At 36.4% G+C, this 26,379-nt stretch overlaps 1 protein-coding gene across 4 annotated transcripts in view; it reads left to right on the forward strand.

Annotated features, from left to right (window-relative positions):
• The window catches only part of LOC122514549 (latrophilin Cirl-like), a 283,503-nt gene that overhangs the window by 81,287 nt on the left and 175,837 nt on the right, over positions 1-26,379 (forward strand). For 2 of the 4 annotated variants that reach the window (XM_043631449.1, XM_043631453.1), the window contains exon 2: positions 13,729-13,949. The exons of the other annotated variants lie outside the window; for them this stretch is intronic. In XM_043631449.1, the coding sequence (XP_043487384.1) occupies positions 13,940-13,949 (10 nt within the window). In that variant the 5' untranslated portion in view covers positions 13,729-13,939. The remainder of the gene's footprint in view (positions 1-13,728; positions 13,950-26,379) is intronic. 4 annotated transcript variants of the gene reach the window in all.

A 26,379-nucleotide genomic window follows, 5' to 3' on the forward strand; every position in this document is an offset into this window, starting at 1 on the left:
ATAGTAAGGAAGAAAGAAGGTTAGTTGTCGCCAGTAGCGTTATTTACAGGCGTCGCGCGTACTTCTATTGGGTCCGCGCTTTTAACGTTAAGCCGACCTTATCTTTTGTACGATTTAAGGGTGCAGGGTGAGAGGAGGAGGAGGAGGAGGATGAGAGTCGTAACTGCGTGTAATCACGCAGGGCGCTCGTACGAGCAGTCTTTCCCTTTCGCTTTTCTCATTCTCCCCTCTCTCTCCCCCTCTTGTGTCCCTTTTTCACTTTGGAATCTACTGAAATGCCCACTTCTTTCCCGTGAGCTCGAGTCTAAAATTTATCCCGCTTTTCAACCGGTGAATTCTAAACGAAGCTGAAACATTAGGCTTGCGCGTGGCCTCGACGTTCAGAATTGGACTTTCGCTCCTCGTAAAACCTTTTCCACTCGTGCAATTCGCATTTACATCACCCACTACGCCACGATACTTTTTCAAGCAACCGTAACTTTTGTTTCAACTTAAAGCTTGCCACAATTCTGTTTAGTATTTATTTACTTATATGTCTTTTGAATTTTTGTTTTATTACAAATTAAAAAAAATAATCGAATTTTCGTTTTGCTTTTCTTAATAATAGTAATAATAATTATTATTATTATTTTTACGTTCAATAAGTATCGATAAAATTGTCTTTATTTTGATATCCTATTTAAGATTGCTATATACTTCTCTGTTCTCTCTCTCTCTTTATTCATTTTTCTTATCAAGGAGGATCTTTCTCAACCGAAAACGATGTTCACCGGCTGACGCCGAATCCAAGTACCGAAGTTCATGGCTGAAGTCGGTGTGGCTGCTTGGAAAGACCCCAGCAAACGTTCTCTGCAGGGTAATTTTATTTAGATACGCCGCGTGCGCCACCGTACTCGTTACAGAGGGTAATAAAACGCCGTAGTCCGACCCCGTAGGCATATCGTCTGCACCATGTTTTCGACTAATTAACGTTGCTCACCACCACGGTGCTTCGTGCACAGCTTTTAATATCGGTTCCGTCTCTCATTCGCGAACGAACCTTCCTCCTCCTCCTCCTCCTCCTCCTCCCCCAACCCGCCTCTTAACTCTTCGTGTCGTCGTCGACATCGTTTACTTTACCTTTCCCCTGTTCACCATCGCGTTAATCGTTGCTTTATTATCGTTTCGTGCTCGTCATGTCTTCTGTAACAGCTTTGAAATCTATCAACCATACTTACTAATCTTTCCTCGACCCCAAAAATCCTCCCGTTACAATGTTTAATGATATTCGGTAATTATGTTACAAAGTTATTTAAGATATTTCTAAAAGGAATAGAATCATCGCCCGTATTTTTCTTCATCTCAAAGTAGACTTTTACGAAATCAAAATATACATCTCATAATTAGAAGGTAAAATGATCGAATTTGATTATTACTCAATTTTACTTGCTTTTCATTACATTCATTCACTTATTACGGAAAATAAGGAATAATATTGTCTCGTGGATTTAAAGTGATTCTTTGTTACTATTTTTCCTTCATCGATTGATCCCAGTTAGTCTTGAAAAATAACAATTAGCGATTTTATTTATCTCTGAATTCTCTCAGTTAGTTTCTTTATCTCGATTTTTCTCTTTCTTTGGAGGATGAACAAGGACGAGGTTGACGGGCATCAGCTCTTGGATGAGTCCATTATACACAGCGTGCCGCAACGTCCCAACGATAAACGAAGATTTATCGTCATAAACAAATGCACCAAGGCTACTTCTTCTCTCATTAAGCATCTGCTCGCGCTCGCGCGCGCGCGCGCGAGGCAATTTAAAATCGAAATAAATCCTATTTTATCGTCGGCCCGTGAGCACGATTATCTCGTCAGGCCAGCGAACCCCAATGTACCTTCGCGGCGAGATGCGCGTTATAAATATTTCCTTTTCTTACTTCTCTTATGCTTATTCTTTTTCTGTCATTTACAAATGTCAGAGTTTTTTAAATCTGCTTTCCAAATTCGTATGACCTTAGACCTAAAGATCGATCGAGGTCAAGGAATACATTCATTTTTTTTTTCTTTTTGTTAACATTTATATTTCTTCTTCTCATTCTTCTTCGTCTTCTTTTCTTTTTTTTTTCTTTCGTTTTTCTTTTTTAGTGGTAATTTTGCTTTTTAACATCTGACACTTTTCTATTTCATTCTTATGTTAGTAAAATATACGTGCGTGTTGAATAGGTCAGAGAAGATCCACTCTTAGCGCATATAATAAAGTCTACTTTAGTTCTCCATTCTATTCTCCATTCAATTCTCCTTGTTCTTCTTTCTTCTCTCGAAACCATCCCCACGGAAAAATTCTCAGCGCGACGTCTTTCTTTTCCACGCCATTTTCCTCTTCGTGGGATCAACCAGCGATAAAACGTAAGTGGGTAACGACGATGCCGAAGACGAAAGACTTTTTTCCCCGTTTGTGTTTTATTCTTCTTGTTATTATTTTTATTCTTCTCCTCTCGTTGACAATTACGACCCATCGGATTTTCAATTACATTTTCTCTTTCTTAAAAAAAAAAAAGAAAAAAAATAGAAAAATAGAAATAAAAATAATCGATTTAATCAAATGTCGTACCGTTTCGTGCATCGGAAAAAATATAAACCAAATGATATGAAAAAAAAAAAAAAGAAGAGAAAGATTTATTCGTTCATTATTACATTTTAACGTATATATTTTGTTATCTTATTAATAATATTTTAATAATGTCACTGATAATTGTTTATATAATTAAATTAACGGAAGAATATTTCGTTAAATTTTCATTCAGTATAGTACAATTTGTTTCATCAACGTTCAGATACCGTCACGAAATAATATCATTCAATTTGAATACAGTCCGGTATAATCGTAACGCTTTCCATCATGGTAATTAGGTTTATATTTTGTAAGACTCCGTTTTAAGGATCCATGATTCAAACCCTCTTAGATAAATCTCTCTGTATTCTTCGTCCTTCCATCCCCATTACTGCCAATTTCAGTCTTTCCTTTCTTCTCTTGCTACTCGAGTCCCGTTCCTTCCTTTTCCAAGTTACCCTCGTCCAGGGGGTTATAGCAAACTGGAAGTCAGAAGCCGTTCCAAATTCGCTTACCCAACCACCGTCGCTTTTAATCGTTATTGTCCTAATGTTACTATTATAACGCCACCCACGTTGTTGTTTTCTCTCTCGGTGTTGTTATGGGGTCTCTCGTACGAAGCAAAGCTTCTCAACGAGATTGAACCCTCCCCGATGCTTGAGCACGTACATACATACATACGAACGAATGAACGAAAGAAGAAGAAAAAAGAGAATTGGAAGGATAAACCTGAGTTTCACATTACAGTTGCCAGTTCGTGAAACCCGTTGGGTTTTGGAAAGATCGCGCGGTGCCACTCTTACCCTCGTTCTTCCTTTCTTTACTCACTGACCCTTTTAAATATACTCATTTCGTATATGGTACGTGTACCCAATTCGATTTCAAATAAAAGACCAACACTTTACTTTTACATTTTATATCGTGAAATTTAGGTATAGAGATAAAATAACAATAATCGTTTTAAATTATGAAACATTAATAATAATTGATGAATTAAAATGCAAAATTAACTCGATACTCTCTATTTGCGTTTAATTGTAATAACGTAAGACACCGAAGAGAGAAAATAAATAATGTACAGAGTTATAACGTCCATTATGTGTTATATTGCTTCTTGCGAATCGATTTACAATTAAATCGATATATGTACATGGTATCATAAGCGTGCGTTTTCTTAGCGCGCACGAGTGCACTCTCTTTATTAATCCCCAATGAATAAAACATAAGATACCATATCGAGTCTTGCGAAGTAAGTAACGATTGTTCGCGGATCGTTTGATATTCATGCGGTTTAGAGACTCTCGACGTCTCTGCTGGTATCGAGGTACGATGTGACTTTTGTCACGGTGCAATCCGATCCCACGACGTTTATATGCGGCTTGACGAACGCGACGTCGAAGGGAAACATCGTACGCAACGCTTTCCTACCTAGATGTCACGTTAATCCTCGGGGGAACCCTTTCGCGCGCTTCTGGATCGTCTTATCTACGATCGCGTTTGAAGGGTTTACCCATAGCAACCTACCTACCTACATATATACATACATATACACGTATAAAGTGTGGCGTGCATCAAGTGTTACAAATTTTTTACATCAATTTAATGGCTTATAATTCTAAATGCGAAACAAGATCGTAAATTAGTGTTTTGTAATTGATAAAAAGAAAAAGGAAAGATATCAAATGAAATTATTAGATATCTTTGAAATTAAAATAAATGTGTTAATTATGTCATTCATTTCAGGAATACTTAATTTAATAATATTTATTTTTTCGTTTAATTGCATAATTAGAAATCAAATCGATCGATTATTATCATTCCAATAAAAATAGTTCGTAACACATTGCGCAGGTCACCCTGTATATCTATCTGTCTATCTGTCTATCTTCCTATCTACTTACCTATCTACCTACCTACCAGCATACTTCTTCCTACTACTACCTAGGAGCTCACAAACATGCTCCAGCCCTTGGAACAGCTTAAAGGGACATTAACCTTTAGTCTCTTACTTTTCTTTTTTCTCTTTCTTATTTTCTCGTCTCGATTTAAACGTACGATCATCTCTCGTGGTCATTATAACGATTAGAGAGGAAATTTAATCCATGTCATGTTACATGGATTACTTGCCTATTCTTTTTCAATCTCTATCGTTTATTTCTACTTACAAATATATCGTATAATTAGAAATAGAAGAGTTATATCACTAAGGATTCAAAGGAAAATAAAAGAAAGTTCTATCGATATAGTTTGATATTTCTAGATACAAGAAATGTATAGATAGATAGATAGATAGATAGATAGACAATTTATTATATCCAAAATTTCCAATTCGAGTAGTTGTTAAATATATTCCACCGCGCTACTTCTTCTTTTTCTTTTTTTTCTTTCTTCTCTAGAAATATTCCGCTTCCGATTACTAGAGCCAGGCAGGCAGGCAACCCTCCTTCCTCCAAACCCCTAATACAGTTCTTGAATAAATTCAAACTCGAAAGGTTGTCGGACGAATCGATTAGATGACGACCCGAGAAAACGTCATCTATTCTCGCTCTCGATGGAAAGTTAGAAAAATTTTCTCGAACCCTTGTACGCCATAGCTTTTTGATATCGCCGTTGAGGGAATTTCTAGAACCCTCGGCAAAGGACAGACACATTTATAGTTGTCAGGAAGAAAACCTGGGGAAAGTACTAAAGGGTCACTGTGTTTGAGGTCCTTGGTGTGTTGTTTCCGAACTGAATAAGTTTGCTTGTTAAGAAAAGGCCGAAATCGTAAAATCATAATAATTTTATTCTCTACATTGTCTCAGTTACTTATTTTTATTCATGCGACGATTTAGCGATCATTTTGAATCATAAAAATGCTCACTAACACTTATGTATATTTTATACAAAATTATCATCATTATTATTATTATTATTATTATTATTATTATTATTATTGAACTTGAACTTATGTTACGTTACTAAACTCGATGCGCATTCCCAACGTTCGTTCGTTTATGACGTTCGAAAGGTTCGAGAGGAAAGTTAGGATTAGCCGTGTGGAAAGTTTTTTTCGAGCGACTGATCGTCTTCGTAAAGAAAGGGTGAAAGAAAGAAAGAAAGAAAGAGAGAGAGAGAGAGAGGAAAGAAATCTACAAAATCTTGAACGAAACTCTATACTTTACAGTTTTCTCTACCCAACCCCTTCCCTTTTATACCTTGGAAAATAAGTCCGGTGATACGTACGAACCTAGGGAGCTATAAGTAATCCCCGTTTCTTCTCCTTCTTTTTCTTTTCTTTCTTTTTTTCTTTTTCCCCTTCTTCAGCATCCTTTCTTACTTTCTTCTTTCTTTCTTTCTCTCTCTCTCTCTCACTAACTTGCGATGAAAAGAGCAAGAGACGAAAAATAGCAGAACGAGCGAGAAAAACTAACGTAAAACCTGATTCAAGTAGAAGACCAAAATTACACGTCCCGTAGCTCAAGTTTAGTTCGTGATCGCGCAGGCTCTCGGGCATAAAGCGAAAAACTACCGTCTCCCAAAAGAGAAACGTATGAAACAGGAAGAGAGAGAGAGAGAGTACGTCTTCACGCGAAGGATACGTTCCGTTCCGGCATATTCCGTATTCTCGTACTTTCGTCATTCGTTGTGTGACGTTTTCAAACGCGAAATACTTTTCACGAAATCTATTTTAAAAAAAATGAAATTTAATCTTTTATCGTCGCCAATTGCCGCGAGGATCGTAAATTTGATCGTTGTTCCTTTTGAAAAAAATCATAAAAGAAAAATCATCGTAAAAACAAAAAAAGAAAAAAAAGGAGGCAAAAAAAATTCGGAATATCTTTTCCGCGTCTGGAAGTTTTTAAAAGGGTTTAAATGCTCGTTGGCAAAGGTGGCGCTTAAGTGTGAGTAAAAGAGATATGTATATGTGTTGTATAAGAATAAAAAATAAAGCAAGAGAGGGAAAGAGAGAGAGAGAGAAAGGAGCAAAAGAGCGATCGTGCAGGACGCGGAGAGCCACCACGAAATTTCTCAGCGCGGTCGTGCCGCTAATAATGACGGTAATAACGACAACGATAACAATAGTAATAGGCCGCCCTTTTATAGCTGCGCGCGCGAACACAAAGGCGAAAGGTTTCGGTCCAACCAGCCGCTTTACAGCCATCGCCGAGCCTGAAAGAAGAAACGGGGAACGACGGTATACGCACGATGGATGAGAAGAGAGAAGGTAGACATAGAGAAAGAGAGAGATAGAGAGAACAAGAAAGAAAAAGAGAGAAGAAACGCAATAATGATAATAGTAATAATAGCTCGAGCGGATCCTCCGAGCGAAATGCGCTTAAACGTAATTCGAAAAATGCGTTACGCGTACGATCGAACTTGCAAAAGAGAAAGAGAGAGAGAGAGAGAGAGAGAGAGAAGGGTTGGGGGTACCTCGATGGTAATAAAAAATCCTGGGATTACGCGACGGTAGATCGGGTCCGTTTTCTTGCTTTAGGAAGGACGATTTTACAGCCATGAGGATCGAATCCTGGGTCATTTTTTTTTTTTATATATATATATTTTTTCTTCATCTTCTTTTTTAATCCTGCCCTTTGTCTCATCATTTATCGCCTTTTGTATTCTATATGGAAAAAGCAGATAATAAAATACGTTAAATATTGGCGGATATGTATATCGCATGTATATGTACGTGTATATATACAGGTTGGGTAAAATGACGTTCAAAGCACAGTATTTTTTGTTTATTTATATAGAGTGTCTTTTATAAAAAAGTTGTAAGTTCTTATTTAATCATATATGGAAGAAGGAGGATTAAAGAGTATTCAGTTTCATTTGATTCATTTTATAAAGGTAGATTTTTTAACTTTACAGACTTAAATAGAATATTCCTGTGTGTGTTCTCTTTTTTAAAATTTTTCTTTTTTTTTTCTTTTTTATACAATTACAGATCAAAGGAAAAAATATTTCGTTTAGCGTATTAGATAGCTGTTAAAACAATAATAAATCGTATATAAATTTATTTAAAGATGTATTATTTCTAGACTAATTTCGTATGTATATTCTTAAACGTGTTTGTATTATTGAATTTAACTTTAAATTAAAATCATAAATTATCGTAGATCTTTGTAGAAAAATGTTGTACACGCGTTGATAAAAGATGAACGCGAGGTGGAAACGTAAAGACAGGTTTTGCGAGTCGAGTCGGTTAAATCTAGTCGACCTTGAGCGATTTTGCGATTCGCGAACAATCTTTAGTACGAAGCGAAGCGAGGAAACGAGAAGTAGGTGTTAATGACACGCGTCGTACGACGAAGGGTGTCGCGGTTCGCCGAGTTTCGACGAAGAACTTCACCAAGACACACCGCGAATGATAGAGTTAACGTGGTGTAGGGTGTTGTAGGTAGGGTTTGAACGTTAGTTCGTAGGGTGGCGCGAGGGGTGCTGACAAAAGCTAATTTCGAAGCAAGTTTCGATGCGATCGACGTTTTATCCTCGATGTTACGCTAGATTAATTAGCTTCACTTTACATCCATTTTCTTCTTCGTATTTCTTTCTTATATATTTATTATAGAAACAACAACAACAACAAATGTTTATCCGTTTTTATATTATTATTACATCGTTCCACGCGATTAGTATAGATTAGTCAATGAAATTAAATTGTTTGTCTAACAATATATCTGAATAAATCTCTCTTATTAATTACTATTTTAGGTGTAAAAACTATGACAAAAGCAGCAGAGTTATGTATATACCTGTGGTACGAGTATAGAATTTCTAGCGTTGTCTCGTCTCTCTCTCTCTCTCTCTGCTGCTGCTTATTCGGTTTCCTCGAATTCGCTCCAGATTTACCTCTGAAATACAACTATGTACGTAACTACTGTTACCCTATGTTCTTCCCTTACGAACACAGCGCCACCATTGCTCTAGATACTTCGTTGAGGTGTACACCCCAACATTGCTTCTAATTGCCAACCTCACATATATACGAGTGACACATAAGCGATACAAACTTCTCTTCTCCTTGTCGTGAAACACAGTTACACAAACTACATATACCTGCTACGTATGACCAGTGATGAGACTTTTAGTTGTAGATTCGTCGACACTTTGTTATCTCTCTATCTTTCTTTCCCTTTTTCCGTGTTACCATTTCTCGTTTTGAATGAATACAGGATTTTCAAAGAATCCTAGACAATATTTACTCCATTAAATTCGTTTGTTTATTCTTCTTCAAAATTAGAAAGTGAAAATAGAGAGAAGAAGTTTCTTTTTTTTTTTTTAAGACTGAATATACAGTCGCCTGATGCATATCGTTAGTTTTTACATTAGTCTTATGTTAGACAATTTCTCGCTCGAGAGGATGCTCTCTCCTGATAGTGAGCTCTCACGTAATGAGATTCCTTTGCGGTTGTTCCAAACTGGACCAAGTGCACGATCAGAATCCTCAAAGAGAGCTTTTGGAGAAAGCGAACGACGATGCGTTCGGTAATTAGTGCATTGTGCATTCGAGCGCGTTTGATTTACAGGATAGTTCTCAGATAGGATGCTATGTTCCTATATATATATATATATGTGTGTGTGTGTCTAAACACGATGCAATTAGTTTCATTCCGTGTGTTGTAATCAGGGATTTCTTCCAGAACATAAAAGATTAGGTTTTTTTTTTTGATGGTATATATCTTCATACTGTAATAGAAACCGAAATACGAAAATACTGTTATTTTTTTCCGATATTTACCTATCATTTTCTTTTTATTTTCTTTTATCTTTTTATTCTATTATAATTTTCATAAAGATTTAAAAAATTGGTATTATGTTAGTCAAGTTACATAGAAATTGATATACTATTGAAATGCATACCAAAATCGAAGAGCATATTTCATGATATTAAGATAAAGATTAAAATCACATTTTTATAAAATTGTATTCGCTAGATAAAATTAGATTTCATTTGTCTGATGATATTTTTTATTGATATATTAATATAAGGGACTAACAAAAATGTAAATTTATAAGTTGATTGCTATGAAATATTTATATCTTTATTGTTATAGAAATGAATAACACCTAACATATCAATAAGAGAACAATCATATATGTTATATGTAAATATTATAAAATATACATCACACACACACACACACACACATATATATATTTATATAACTTGAAATTCTTTAAAAATTATTTTTCATTTCTGACATCAAATTAGGCAGGATAATAGGAAGTGAGAAAGCCGTAAAGAATTTATCTTCGACTACGGTCGAAACCAGTCGATATAAATTAAGCAGCCCTTCCTTTAATCCACACACTAAATTAAATTACCGACACTACCGCACAAATATAAGTCGCGAGAGTTTGTACAACTAGTGATCGTATTCGTATTCGCATTTATTAATCGTTCGGTCCTTTTTGATGTGTCCGATCGTATATAACACAGCCAATCACCGAGCTATTCATGAAAAGATGAATGCCCGACGATTGGCACTCTTCTTTATATTTGCGAATCTATTGATATCGAAGAGGAACGAACGTCGGGGTGATCTTTAATTTTATTATAAGCTCGAATTTACTCACTTTTTTTTGCGGTATCGAGTTATCGAGTTCATCGGTCTGACCATTTATTCTAATCGATAATACATTTATAGACAAATATACAGTTTTCTTTAATTTATACAAAAGGATATAGGTACGATTTGTTAAGAAAAATAAACAATCGTTCATTTATACGATGCATTGAAACTATAATTTCATTTATACTTTTTTTGCATACCAAATAACGAGACTTTTTATTTAAAAAAGGGATTATTATTTTCGTGTTATTTACTTTCCTAATTCAACTCGCGAATAATATGATATATTTAAGAATATAAATTATTCATATCTGACGTTTTATATTATGATTTTTTTAAATTTTGGCAGCATCCTTTATTGTTTATCGTTTTTTTGCTCAAAAATAGGAACGATAGCTATACCCCTACGCAATAGCATTGATCGGTTTCAGTCCATTTAGCGTAGTGTTGGGCATTTTACACGAAAAACGTATTATTCGATGTAGTACCAGCGTCATGCAGCATGACGTTGAGAATAGTAAACGAAATCGAATCCTTCAAAAAAAAAGAAAAAAACAAACAAAAATGGATGCACGTGCTTCGTTTTCTATATTCATTAAATTGCCAATCCTTTTCCTTCAAATATCATTGTATTCTGTTCTCTTACGATAGAGATATCGGTCATGCTCACATCAGATTTATCGGTTTAGGGAAAAAGCGGCATAGAAACGCGAGAAATCGGACACGTCGTCGGTGTTACGATCAAAAAGATTACGTCACGTCGAAGACGTAACCCTAGGGAATAGCTTACAACAGTGTGGTCGACACGATCCGTTGTCGCTGAGTTTGCTTTTCCGTGTACAGTAGCGAACAGAAATATCGGCATGGTAGAATTGTCTTTTTCCTTATGCCATATGGCTTATGTTATTTTTCTCGTTATTAGTATACAGATGTAAGAGTATCATGGGGTATGATCAAAATTTAGAATAATCAATTTTATTTATAAATAACCATGTTGATCGTGTCTAATGATACTTCCATCATTTTCTGTAACAATTTATTATTATATCCTAGATCATCTCTCTCGTGCTTAAAATTTACATTAATGTTACTGTATTTTTCAAAAGATGCCAAGGGGGATAATCTTGAACGATGAGGCCGAATTTGAGCTTCGACTATACTGTATAAAGTAAATAAAAGAGAGGCTAGGACTATTCACGTAGTGAAAAGTTTTCGAATGGTACAGGATAGAACAGGACACGACGGGCTAGAACGGGACGAAAAGGAACACGACGGGATGTAAAACGGTAAATGGTTGGAGGGTAGAGTTCTAGTTGGACGAACGGTAAAGGCACGAGGGGTGACACGCACGGCTAGAACGATTATATCGATAATAGCTCCCCGGAGGATCAATCCGTCCCAATTCTCTCGAATCCCTCCGTTATGTCACCGTGACCGCCTTTCCAATCCCTCTCTTCTTCCGGGTTAAGATGTCGCGGATAAATTTTGCGGAGCCCTTTTTGAATTATGTTTGTGCGATACCGTGCAATCCTATTGGTCGTTTCCACGTCGTATTAACGATGACAACTCGTTGCGAGTTGTTGTTTTTCACACCTTGCTTCGATCTTTTTATTCCGAACAAAAGGCACAAAATTCAGTACCGCGCGTTCGTCATCCTTTTTTTTTTTTTTTTTTTTTTTAATTCGGATCACAAAGCAACGTTGTTATATTTATTATTCAATCTGTTGTTTGTTTTGATTGTATGTATCAATGGGGCGGAAAATAAAAAATGAAATTCCCATTGTTATCAACGTTTTGTTATCCGACAAAACTTCAATAAAAAAAAATAAAAATAAAAAAGAAAAAGAGTATTTCAACACGCTTTTTTTCTCAACACGAACAACAAGATACAAGCCTCTTGACCTTGCTCTCATTTCAAGCTGAATTAACTCGTCAAGAAGGTTTCGTGCAAAAAGCGTTCGTGACGAGATAACTATGTGTCCAGCGGAGGAAGCAATGGAGGAGGACACGAAAAAGGGAGTTGACGATATGACGGACGATTGATACGTGCTCGACGTGTTGTTCGCTTCCAACAATCACTTAAACGATAATTTCAAAAAAGAATAGCGTCTTCGATCGATTCAAAAACTAATATATCGATACATCAGATTATCTTTACAATCATTTAAAAAACGTATTGCTAATGTACAATATATATAATTTATAGATTATATATTACTAAACTATCAAATTATAATTTTTTTTTTTCTTTTTTATACAAAATAAAGGGGAACAGATATTCGCTGTCATCTCATATTCTTCAAAAAAAAAAAGGATGAGATACGTCGTGAATTGTACACGTTATTGCGACGTATCCTAAATCAAGGCACGGGTCGACCTTTTCGCGGACTAATAAAGCTTCTCCTTCGTATCCAGCTTCTCCGCGAATAGCGTTCTTGCGGGACGTAAAACGTTATTCCAAGGTAATAAAGCGCATTTACGATGACCTCCCAGCATTGCTGGCGCATTTCCTTTTCTCTCTCTCTCTCTCTCTCTCTTTTTCCTTTTCTTCATCTTCTTGGTCGTTTACTTCTTCGTCGTCAGCTCTTCTCCTTTCCTCTTTAATCTCTTGCTTCTTCTTCTTCCACCTTTTAACCTTCCTTTTATCCCATTCTTTCGCATCTTCTCACGAACGATTTCGAAGCGCGACGAACGATACTCGGTTTCTAACATTCACCGCAACGCGGAAATGCTATTACAGTATTACCACGATTTTCGACTAATAACCACAAAGAGAGAGAATAAAATTTAATTAATATCACGTTTGGATAAGAATATAATAAGTTCCTCGTGTAACAGGAATTTTTATTAAAATAGAAAAATACCGTGACTGTGTGTATGTGTGTGTGTGTGTGTGTATTATTACTCATAAAATCCAAAAAATAAAAACATGAAACATTATGACTAATGGATAAGCGAGAAACGATTCATCAATTTTTCCTTCTTTTATATCCAGATTCATTGAATTAAACGAATAAATGCTCAAATTAATACGAATTAGTTTTAGATTAAACTACGTTGTGTACAATCGAATGGGTTTCGTTGTTTTACATATTTTATACGTATTAGGATGAAAGACAGAGCGAAAGTGTTTAAAAGTTGGCATTACCGTTGTCTCGCTGGCACTCAGCCAACACGTTTAATTGCGCCTGTAGGGGGTGCATGGAATTTAATTAATACGATTGGGACTTAGGTAATGTGGAAGTCACGCGATCGGGCTTATCTCTATAGTGTAATCAATGTTAAGCAAGGGTCAGTATGATCTTTGTAATAACCGCATTTCGATTTGATCCTTTACGTTAGTGATAATAGTGGATTTAGGTATAGGCCAAGTTAAAATAGATGCAGTATGCATAAGCCTACTGAAAATGATCGATTTATTCAAATGAACTCTAACAACCTTCTTTTATCCCCGTTAAATTGAGAAATATACTTTTAATTCTAGAATCACGCTAAATAATTATTTAGAGTAGATAACGTAAGAATGTCGTTTTACAAACGGTTTACATTAAAGGGGTCGGTACACGTGTTGTTTCTAGGGTCTTAAGCTTTGAATTTCTAATACGAAGACTCGAAGCTAGCTCCGTTTCTTGGTTGTTTTAACGGAGCGTCGAATGTCGCTGCGTGTTGTGGCTGCTCGACTAGAACGGGAAGAAAGCGTACCGTTCGGGTTACAAGGTCAATGGAATTCTGAGGCTGTTAAAGTGACGCGTACGACTGACGCTGGGCCTTACGTTTCGTTCACACCAAATGCGAAAAAGTAGGTATATGAATTTTTAACAATGTGTGCGAGCATATTTTACATACAAACATACAATATATCGTAATGCCTATCCATTTCTGTATTTCTCGTTCCCTTCCCCCCCACACACACACCCGCCCATCACTTTTTCTCTCTCCCCCCTATCCCCGGACACATTTGTACTTTCGAAGAACGACCATAGAAGCGGAGTAAAGGCGTATTGTACAAAAGGGCCGACGTTGTGCTGCACTGCATTGTGAACGCGTTTGCGTAGTGGTTAGAGACTACTACTTACACCCTCTCCCTTGCCAGTACCTTCCTTCTCCCTCGTTCTATCTCTCTGTCAATTCTCTCTATACGCTTTATTGTGTTCAGTGTGAACGTAGTCTAACGACACTGCTGACTTCATCGTTGCTCATTCGTCCATGCCTAAAGGCGTTCCCTTTCCCTTTAGCTGTACGTATGTATTCGCTTACTTGCCCTTCTCCAGTAGACACAAATGTATAGCGAATGTTGATAACATAGACTTTCGTGAGGCTTTCGCGAGTCGTTTGTTTTAATTTCTTTTCGATAATAAGGGGGGAAATATTATTATCGTTTTTAAGAGATAATAATAAGTTTAGTTATAATTTATCTAACGGATTATCTACATCGTATGGAGAAAATAAATTTCCCTTATTAAAATGATAGTTTTTAGTAAAAAAAAAGAAAAAAGAAATTTGGTCGATCGCATGGTTACCGCTTCCGCCGGTTTTCCAGGACATTGACGTTGTTTTAACGAGGGCCACCCTCGTCGTTAGCAAAAAGGACACGCCATTCTCGCGTTACCGTCTTCCTTGGCGCGCAAAGCGCACGAAGGTGGAAGCAGAAGAAAATAAGGATAGAGGAAGCGAAAGAAAGGGATGAGAAGGGAAGGGAAGGGAAGGGAAGGGTGAGGCGAGAGGGACACAAGTGACCAAAAGTACAGGGTGAGGCCAAAGCGTTTATGTGTTCCGCTCGGTACCACACCGTACTTCTGCTCCTTCCATTCGTATGGCCTCGACGTGCCGCTTCGTAATTTATGTTTGCTTTATTACTGGTAGAATAAGGAAGCGTCTTATTAAAGACAGCTGTCTCACTGCTGCCGACTCGTAGACGACGAAAAAAATAGAATGAGATTTAAAAATGCTTCAATAATTTCATAAATATATTACAATTTTACGTATTAATATATAATAATAAGATATTGTTATAGGTGGATACAAGAAAAATAGTATTAATATAATCCGATGTAACATCTGTTTCATTGTAAACTTAAAATTTGAAATAGATATTATATAGATGGTGGGTACGGTTCTTAACTTTTGAAAATTCTTTTCGTCTCTCGCAAAGAATCAAGAAAATTTACAATTAGTTTGTAGTGGCTGGCGGTCCTAAAGAACGGTAGAACCTTTTTCCTTTCGTTTTCTTTCCTTTCAGGAACGAACGGTCCCTTTTTCGTAGAGAAACACGATCCCTACATCCATTGCGAAGGCTGTTGCTTCGTGCTTCTTTCTCTCTCATTTTCTTTCTTTCTTTCCTTCTTTCCTTCTTTCTTCTTTCTTTCTTTCTTTCTTCCTCTTCCCTACTTTTGCTCTATGCGAGTTTCCGAAAGCCATGTGCTGCCGTTGCAAGCGCTGGATTACCTGAAATCTACCTGAGAATTCTCTCCCCGGCACGTCAGCAACAACGTTTAAAGTCCCATGGGAAATCCATAGCTTTGTTTGCTCGGACGTCCAGCACGCGGGATAAGCGGATTCCGTGCCGCCTACTTTTTCTGACCGTTTCTACGTAAAGAAGAAAATAAAACATAAAAAAAAAAAAGAAGAGGGAGAGGGCATGTTTTCTATTTCACGCTTTCTTTCTGATTTTTATCGATGTGGTATAATAAGTCGGGAAACACGTGTAACCAACGTGAAATCGGATACGATTAGTTTCGATCTTTGTGAGTTTAACATCTAAAATTCCCCGTGACATCTCTATGAAAAATAAAGTATTTTTGCATTGAACATAATTTTATGGTTCACGGTATGTATAATAAGTTGAAAAATACTCTTGCTACGAGATACTACGATTATTCTGTTCATAAAATCTCAAGTACAGATATAGGAACGTAGGTTGATTCTCATAACGTGACTCTTATCTTTCTTTCGAGTTGTACTGCTGGCGAACGTGATAAAAATTCCGTTGGGTATAAAAGAGAAAGAAGAAGAAGAAGAAGAAGCACCACACCGGGCATGGTTTCGATCAAGAGAAAAGAGAAAAAGGAAAAGAGAAGAGAGGGGATGAGTGGACGTTACTTAAGAAGAATCCACAGGGACGAAAAACTTAGCCCGTCAAGTATATACGAGTTGTTCGCTCTCGAGGAATCGTCATTTAGATACTTGCTAAAAGCGATTCGCAATAAAACCGTACCCGCGCAACCTTCTCTCTCTCCCTCTTTCTCTCTCTTTCTGTTCTCATCTCTTCTTTCGATAGGAAGTCTAATGGGGTCCCTTCTTGCCGACCACGAACCGTAACTTTCTGCTAACGTACGTTTACGTGGAACGTCGCTCTAATCATTTCTTTCTTTTTTATTTTCTTTTTCTTTTTTTTATTTTATTTTTCTCTAAAAAGAGGGAAAAAAAAAGACGTAGATCCTCGTATTAAATCAGTCGACTGAGAGAGCGCGAAGATAAAAATCAAAACGAGTACGCGTAGACTTTAAACGGACTCTGACCAAAAGGGAAGTTTTATGATTCGGTCAGGTATCGAACGACGATGAAATCTTGCGAAAGAGAAAGGGCCTTGTTCTTATTCGGGAAGTTAGTTTTAATCCTACTCATTCTACGACTTCGTCGAAATTATATTATAAAATTAGTTTCTCGGAAGGAAAAGTACGGTTCGTTCGATTCTTTATCTTCTTCTTTATCCATCTATATATATTTTTTTTCTATTTTTTATTTTCTTTTAGCAAAGAATACGAAATATACATAAGTATAATACAAAACGATAATGGCAGACGAGAAGATAATTAATTGTCCTTTATCTACGCATCGATGTATTCTTTCGTACAAGTACATAAACGTGTTCGTACGACAGTATCGTATTTTAACATGGTTGCGCAAAGATTCCTATAAAATACGAATGAAAGATTAATATAAAATACTGTCGTAAAGATAATTCGTATGAGGAAAAAAAAAAGAAAAAAATAAAAGAAATATTAAAAGTGTTATCTTCTCAAAAGAGAGAGAGAGAGAGACGCTATAATTTCTTTTTACTATACGCTAATCTTACATATTGCTTTTAGCTTTTTTCGATAAAACGAATATAATGTATATATATATATATATATGTATGCACATATACACGTGTTATGTTAATCTTATGCTAATTCTGGATAGAGAGAATTTCTCGAAACCGAGAGAGAGAGAACGCTTATGACAGCTCGTTTGTGAAAAATAAACGTAGACGAGAAATCTCCAACGTAGTCGCTCACTCAATTAACACGCGCCATTGCATCTTCCGCTAATACGAATATCAGCAACGAACAACAACAATGGTACTTGTTTCCATAGAATACGTATACGCAAACATTACCAAGCAAATCTCTAACGTTGCTTCGTGTTCGTAAGCAACACGGCAGAACTATAGCTCGAGGGTGCTTCATAGGATAAACTTACGTTCTGTTCTAGGAATCCTAGCTTCCCTAGTTTTGTCTTATTGTTAACTTCCTAGTCATTGATAGGAATGTGTTCGCACTAGTATCAATACCAATGTATTGTACTGTAAATTGTATTATGAATATTTATTAACAGTATATTTGATTTCAATCGTGTGCTTTAATGGAAAATGATATAAGAGATGGATAGATTTAAAAATTCAATTAAAAAGAAAACAGGTGATTTTAGAGATTTCAATGATAGTCATTTATTCCCGTATAAAAATTATCGTGATTTATAAATGTTTCTCGTTACATAACTCATCACTTTCAATGATATCTATGAGCAAATAACGATCCACATGTTGTATTCCATCTAATTCCATTTAATGGCATATAATTAAAATCTCTCCACGGCTAAAACGGAGGGATGACCTAGCATCATTCATCCAAAACGTCGACGAAACTCCACGTTACCTAATATACGATTTATGAAATTTTACTAATGAGGAAGTAAATCCTTTAGCCGTGTCAATTTACGAGGTATTTGTATTTACGAAACATACATGGAAACTTCGGGGCTAACATTTATCGTTCGACGCGTCAAAAGAATTCGTAAAAAATGTATCGGTAAAGTCCATCGTCGATTGTAAATAATTTTAATAGTCGATGTGCTATATGCAAATTGTGAAGCACACGCTGTTTTCTTTTCATTTTCTTTTCTCTTTCTTTCTTTCTTTCTTTTCAGTTTTTTTTATTAATCGAAAAACACTTTTACATTTTGTAGAATGTTTTAGCAAAGTTTGATCTAAAAAAACCAGGGACACCGTATACATAGAAATACATATGTATTACCCCGGTATATATACGATCTGATTGCATGCCGCAACGATATTAATCATAGCAGTCTGACGTACCCTCGACCCTTCTCTCCGTATTATTTACCTCCTTTCTGCCCCCTACCAACCCCTCGGGGACCGACGCGACGAGAGAAGGACCAAACCTATCGCGAGGGCCCGGTTGGTCGGACTTTCGTTCGAAGGGTTGCCCTTTATATACGTATATATGTATGTATGTGTGTATGCGTGTATGTGTGTAGTAAGCCACCACCTGCACTCTCGCACGCGTTCGTGTGTGCTTTTCCTAGCGAAGCGGACGGATCCCTGACACGATCGCGACGTGGAATGCTCATAAAAAATACTCGGGGATTAATTAAAAAATGCCACGTCGTGTGGTAGCCGACGTGATAAAAAGAGGCGGTTAGAAGGAAGGAGGGTGGTGGTGGTGGTGGGTTAATCGTCGGGAGTAGACGGTACTAAGGGGGTGGAAAAGAGATTGTGGGAGGGTGGAAGGTAGGCGAGAGATTATGTGAGAGTTGGAAGATTATACTTAAGTTCTGCTTCCTAGAGCTTCTAATCATCGAACCTTCCTCTCTATTCTTTCTTTTCCTTCATTCTTTTCTTTCTTTTTTTATCTTTAGCCCATTCGTTTAAGTTTTATTTTCTTTTTTATCGTCAACCTCGAGATCGATCCGTTCGAAAATACGTCACACTTTTGTCTTTTTGTTATTTCGCTTGGTCGGATTACTGTTTTAATATCTCGATCGTTCCCGAGTTATGAAATGAAAGAACAGGAAAAGATTTCCATCATCGGTGATAGCAGCAGGGAGAGGAGGGGGAGGGTATTAAAAATCTACAATACTATATTGAAGTTTCGGTTTCGTGCTTGAATTTCGGTGGAGCGTCGAATATCATCCATCCAGTGTTTCGTCGAGGGAGTAATAAATCTTGTATCGTTCGCGTCGAATGGAAACGTTAATGAAGTACGAAAGATATATTCGTCGATTAGCTACGCTCGCCTTCTTTACTCTCTTCCCAGATAAAAAGAAATGTCTTTCTACTTGCGAAGGGTCGAAGAATTGTACTTGCTTGAGATACGATTTCGTTGAGAAGAAAAAAAATACAAGAAATGGGAGAAACAAAGAAAATACGAAGGGGAAAAGAAGTAGAGTGGGAGAGAGAGAGAGAGAAAGAGCAAAAAAAAAGGGAGAGGGCTCCATTAAGTCCCTTTATGGTCGTATGTGGGTGAAGGTTCTATACGGAATATAGTTTGTATGTAGTACTAAAAAAGAATAAAAAAAAAATACTGAAACGCTTTAGGACAAGAAGAAAGAAACAATTGTTCTCTAATAGAAACATTCTCAAATATCGACATCTAAATTCATATATAACATAACGTGTATGCTTTTTGAAATTATTGTCAGAATGAGAAAGATCGAATATATACATATAGGAAACTTTCAAAAAATATCTCTCTTTGAATCGAATACTGCACACACTCTACTACACACGCGCGCATATATGAAAAAGAAAAAGAAAACTATAGAAACTTTGTTTGTAAATAACAAAGAATAGAAGAAAATCGGGCGCGGAAATATGTTAGACGGAATTTCCTCGGTGAATTATTTTATCGAATAGCTCCGGCACGTGGAAACATGGAGAGAACATAGAAAGCACCCTAGAAGAAGGGACAGAGAAAATAAAAATAAAAGGTAAGGAAAAAAGGTGGGGAGTACTGGGGAGTTGGTCCAGTGCGATATAAAAACAAAATCGTAAGTTTATTTTCATCGAAAGAAGTTGGGGTAACGCCGGGGGCCGACGAGACCGAGGAGAAGCCGATGCAGTTAACGAACTGTACACGACGTACAATGAGCGAAATAGGAAAAAGAAAACGATTCCACTTCTCTTGGAGAGGTCGACAACGGCAACGGGTGGACTATTGAGGAGGAGGTCGACCTCTTGACCTTTCGAGCCCTGCAAACTCCAAGCGAAGTTGCTTGATATTATTCACCAAAGACAATAGCCTATATTCGGAACTGGCTTCTATGTACGGAAGCCACGACTTTCCTCCTACCTCCTCCCTCTTTTTACCTCTTTCTCTCCTTCTCTTCCCTTTATTTTCTCCTTTTCTATTTTCTGCTCTCTCTCTCTCTCTCTCTTTCTCTCTCTCTCTCGGGGTATGAAGAGAATCCAACTTCTTTCACCGACTTTAATGACTCTTTCGGCTTTTCCTTTTATTAACCTCAACTCTCGTAAAACGCGATTAGCCTAGCGACGCCGAAAAATCTTCCTCGAGCAGCGAATTTATCTTTCTTAGAATGTTGGAAGGTAGAATCAAGGATAGTGAGAGAGAGAGAGAGAGAAAAAGAAAGAGAAAAGACGTAGTATCTCTTAGAAAATCTTTCAACGCGTCGAGCTGCGACAAAGAGGAAAAACCTGAATAAAAATCTTTTACGATTTTCTATTATTATTATCTCTCTCTCTCTCTCTCTCCTAGGTTATACGAAATACGTAGACGAAGTTTCTCATCTTCTTTTGTACGTTAAAAACCGACGAAAGGTTTCAATTTCCTTTCGTATTTCGTCATTAAACTTATCCAGATAATAAAAGAGATAAAAAAGTAATCTTTAATTTATTATTCCTTATGTTATATAACGGTTAACCCTTCTTCTATGTTTGTCCGATATTTTTGGGTTGAAATATAATGCCGTTCACGTCAATTCCATATGCTAAATATCGGTGTATAGTAGTAGCTGTTTATCGATTTTACAATAGTATCCTTTAGAAACGCTTTCACATGCTAATATCTTTACCTATTTTATAAAATAGTATCAATGGACGAGATGAAAAATGCAAAGATGCTTTAGAAAATCCCATGTACGACAATGGAATTTGAAATTGGCGACAATAAGTTTGCTCGAGGAGGAGAAAAAAGATAAAAAAAAATCGAAGTTACAATAGGATTCTCCAAAAATTTCGTATTCTGGGAATTATATTTCAAATTCATGACCAAATTTTATTCTTAAAGAAGAAGAAGAATAAACGTACGTTCTCAATTTGTTAAGAAAGTCTAATGGTTGTTCTACGATACAACAAACGCCGTTTAGTCCTAAATTTTCTCACCGAATACAAATGATCCTCTCCTTTCTTTTCCTTCTTCTCTTTCTTCCTTTCTTTCCTTTTTTTGTTCATTTTATGTGAAATATTTCTTTCCAGAAAGAAATACCGAAGGACTCGAGTTTTTCTTTGTATTTATGTCGATCATGCAGAGACATTCGACCTTGACAAGCGAAGAAGGCAATCTCCTGCTTGGTAGTTTCTATCATTCTCGTCTCTTTTTCTTTCTCACTATATCTCACACACGTATATGTTTATATATATATATATACGGACGTATTTACGAGCACACGTTTTCGTGTTTTTCCAAGAAACGTGTTAAGGGTCTCTGAAGGACTTGCGATAACTGTTTCGCTTCAATCAATCTCTTTATTTTCCTCGTTTCTTTTATTCGTCATCGATCGTATCGTTTTCATGATTACTTTTACGATCGAAAATAATTAAAACTAATTATAATATTAATCAAAATGCTCGAACCATATAATCCATAACAGTATATACACTATCGGAAAATGAATAAATTCGTTAAATGTAAATGTCGTATAAAGACAGTTGCGACAATTGTTGGATTTATAGATCATGCCTGTCTCTACATAATTAAAATATACTATTGCATTCTCATCGAGTTGTAAGATACGTTAGGGCATCTCGATCGAACAGACATGTTGTTTTATCGGCTTGTATATCCTGTAGTTCATCTTCTACGAGACTCTTGCAAGTGAAGAAGAAAGAAATAAAGAAAGAAAGAAAGAAAGGATAGAAAGAGAGAGAGAGAGAGAGAGAGAAGAAAAGAGAAAAAGATGATGAGCAGAAAGAGAAAGGAGAGGAAGATTAGAAGAAAGAAGAGGAATACGAGTCACCGCGACTCGACTTGACTTCTAGATGAAATGATTAAGAGTGATTCACAGCGAGCTCAGGACAGATGGCGGTTACTCTCCTAATGAGTTGTAATTAATGGTTTGGGTATGCGTATACACGTACGCAGGAGATCGTACGTTCTCGGAACCGGACTCTCTCCGTGTCTCGTCTCATCTTCATGGCTCGAGTGAAACAAGTCTTTCTCTCTTTCTCTCTCTCTCTCTCTATAGATTCTTCCTCTTCTTTCATGATCCGCAAAGTTTGTTCTTTACTTCTTTGAAAAACCGCTGCAAAAATGATTAAATTTATTAAGAAAATACTATTAATAAGGTAAAAGCCCCCTCGGTTGGCCAGGCCCCCTCTATTGGCCACTTTATGCCACAACAGTGATTATAAATTATATGCTGATGTGCACATGGTGACAGTTTTTAAAAAAAAAAATTCTAATTTTAAAATATCATTGAAAGTAATTCGGATTATTTTAAAAATATATTTAAAAACGAAAAAAAATAAAGTTGTGCAAGACTTCTGTTTTTGGATGGTTTCTTGTTAAGTAAGGTAAGGATACTGTGATTTTTATTAACCTATATATTTCATTTTTGACAATAGCAACCAAAATATTTTTTTTTCTGCAATTAACATAGCTTAAAATTATTATAGAAATTGAAAATTAAGTGATTTTTAATTATTCTCCATTAAAAATATGGTGGCCAAGCATGGAGACAGTATTATTGCCTCTGTTTTTATCATTAGCCAACTCATGGCTATTCGCTTTGAGGTTATATATATTTGTACATAAAGTATTCAACTAGTTTTTTTAATACTAATGAGTAATTAATTTCTTTGTACACGAGTTTTGAATTATTCAATTTTGATTTATTTAATAAATTAGTTATTAATTAATTATTTATTTTAAATAGGAAACATGGCCAAATGAGGGGACATGCGTGGCCAAAAGAGGGAGAAAGTTGGCTAAAAATAGGGACATTGCAAATCTATGTTTTTTTAAATTTATTATTAAAATATTTATGAATAATTTGTCTTTTCTTTATTTTTATTCAAAGCTGAAAGCTCAAGCTTACAGGTTAAACCATTAGTTTAGATGTAAGTTATTTTATTGAATGAATATAATTTTTCTAAAAAAGAAAACGGCTTAACTGGCCAACCGAGGGGGCTTTTACCTTATTTCAATAATTTCTCAACGATCCTACTTCCGCTTATTTTTCGAAGCTAAGTTATCAATTGAGGTGTATTATTTTACGAAGGATGGAATAAGGATTAAGAAGACGACTAAGTGACTGTTAATATTTTTGATTTGTACGTATATACATAGGTAAATCGATCGATACAAATTTATTTAGGAAACTTGCTTGCTTTTTAGTAATTCATCGTTGGTAGATCGAATTGAAATGTATATAGAAAATAACAATGTTACATAATATGTACGATGATAAAATTATCATAGTAACCACTAATGTAAAGTATAATTAACGCGCGTTGATACAGATGATGATGATGATAATAACAATAATAATAATAATAATAATAATAATAATTATTATTATTATTATATACAGAGTTGTAGTAAAGCAAAATAAAATAATAGAATAGATGTGTGTAAATAGTATAATAAAAAGTGACGAGAATAAATGGTTCGCGAAGACTGTTTGATTTTTTTGTTCTTTTATTTTTATAACATGAGTATTACATTTTTGTACTCGTCTGTAGCCTTTGATCCGCGTAATCGTTCGGTTCACGCTACGTTTCGTTGCTTGTCGTTGATATCGAAGAAGGGCACGAGTAATAGTAGTCTTCTCTTTTATCTTTTCTTTTCTTAGTTCTTTCTCGTTTTCTCATAGTTTCCTGCGAAACTCTAGTAAGAAGAAGAAGAAGAAGAAGAAGAATAAGGTAGAAATTTCTTCATGGCTCGCGCGGTACGTCGATGCCTGGTTGGTGCTGCTGGCGTTGTCGTTGTTTGCTATGCTCATCACGATACATGATGATGATCCCGATGGTGGTAGTGGTGATAATAGTAATGGCGAAGTCAACGTCGGTGGCGTAGTCGTATTTTCTTCTTCCTCGGCAAGGCAGAAAATTCCAAGACGTTCATGTCTGACAGCATGGCGTCGTTCTTACGACGATGCTTTCCGAGTTTCAAGGACGATACAGCAAGATGTTATGGAATACAGTTTGAAAGAGAGAGAGAGAGAGAGTAAGAGAGAGAGAGAGAATGAAGGAGGAGGAGCTCGAGCTCTAACCATAATCTAGCATTACGTCGAGTGGTCTTCGCGCTTTGTGGAAGAAGCACCTCGGGAACGAGTTTGTTCGTTTCGGCGGATTATCCTACCTTCAAACGTTGCCTGGATACTTCGTACAAAGAGCTTGAGCATATTTTCACGGTTAAAATTCACACTGGAATCCATGTATGCAAGCTGCTTTACCTACCTACCAATCGATCGGCTTACCCAATGTATCGCATCCTTTTAATCTATTCGCCAATGAGAGACGATTATCGTCCTGTCAATGAAAGCTTTAAGAATTTACCTGACGTAGCTAATGCCCTGGCATTAAATCGATCGTCCTCGACTTACCACTCGAAACGATTACTCCTCCAAACCCCCCCCCCCGCCCCCCCTTGGGTGGGTGGGTCTTCTCTTCTCTATCTACTTTTCTCGTTTAATCTATCAAAATATTTGTTCTTAATCACACCTATCAAGATTTTATTTTTCAATCGAATGTTACGAATGATTGAGCTCGATTTCATTTTATGCCGATAATATTTATTAGAATTATTTCTTTTTCTCTCTCTCTCTTCATTCGTTTATCTATCCATCTATCTATCTATTTATTTTCGAATATTCTTCGAAGACAAGGTTAAAATATTAAAATCTAAGTATCATTCGAGGGAAAATGTATGACATTCTAACGACGTAGATTCTCTTTGGAACATAGATACCGAACAAAAATTCATGTGTATGTATTTTATAGTCGGTAACGCGGTAGATCCGAACGAGTGTGCACATACCATAATCCCCGAAAGAAACGATATGAAAATCTCGAGATGGGTTGGCTCGTGTATGCGGATGTGAGCATTTCCCTCAGTCTTCCGACCTTTTTTATACTTGAATTTTAAAGCAAGGCCGTACGTGTAAACGCGAAATCCACCTTTGAATGAGGGCTCTTTCGTTGAGAGAGAGAGAAAGAGAGAAAAAGAGAGAAACACGAGGGAGGGAGTAAGATAAAAAGAAGGTAACAGGACGAGAGTGAGAAAAAGATGGCAACGGTCAACGTTTTTCGTTTACGGTAGAAAGCATTTTCCGGTGAGATCTGTGTCCAGCCGTGGTGGCATCCGATCGTTGCATAAATATGAGGGGAACCACGTTGGCGACGAACGAAACACACACGCGCACACGCGCGCGCGCGCTCTCTGGCATGAAAATGCGATGAAGGTAGCTCTCGATGACAGAGAGAAGGTGAAAAACGAAGAGGAAGACGAATGACCGTGGTGGACCCGAGAGTAAGCTCGAATTTTCCACCTCTTCTTTCCCTTTTGCTCGAATCGTTTGCCCTCTGTGTTACGGCTAGAGGCGAGAATTACCGAAGCACCTGCATAAAAAAGTCACCGAAGTCCGTGCTAAATTTGTGGACCAACTGTGGTAGATAAATGGATCTCGATGTTGGAGAAACGTTTATCGTTATCAAAATTATATTCCCCGACATTTGATACGGAAAAAGCTATATTTTAATCTATAATCATTATTATATATCGAATTAGATATTGAAATGTTTCAAATGTTTCAAATATCGAAATATATTGATTAATATTTATCATATAAGAGATTATTTGATAAATATTTAAGTATTTACGTTAAAGTGTATGAAATTATTATCTATCTGGCGTGAAACATATTTCATTTTATACATGGAATTGGATTTTTTTCTTTTTTTTTTTTTTTTTAATAATTTGCTTATATTA

This window comes from Polistes fuscatus, unplaced genomic scaffold (genome assembly GCF_010416935.1).
Source record: "Polistes fuscatus isolate 324 unplaced genomic scaffold, CU_Pfus_HIC Scaffold15, whole genome shotgun sequence".
Lineage (NCBI taxonomy): Eukaryota > Metazoa > Arthropoda > Insecta > Hymenoptera > Vespidae > Polistes > Polistes fuscatus.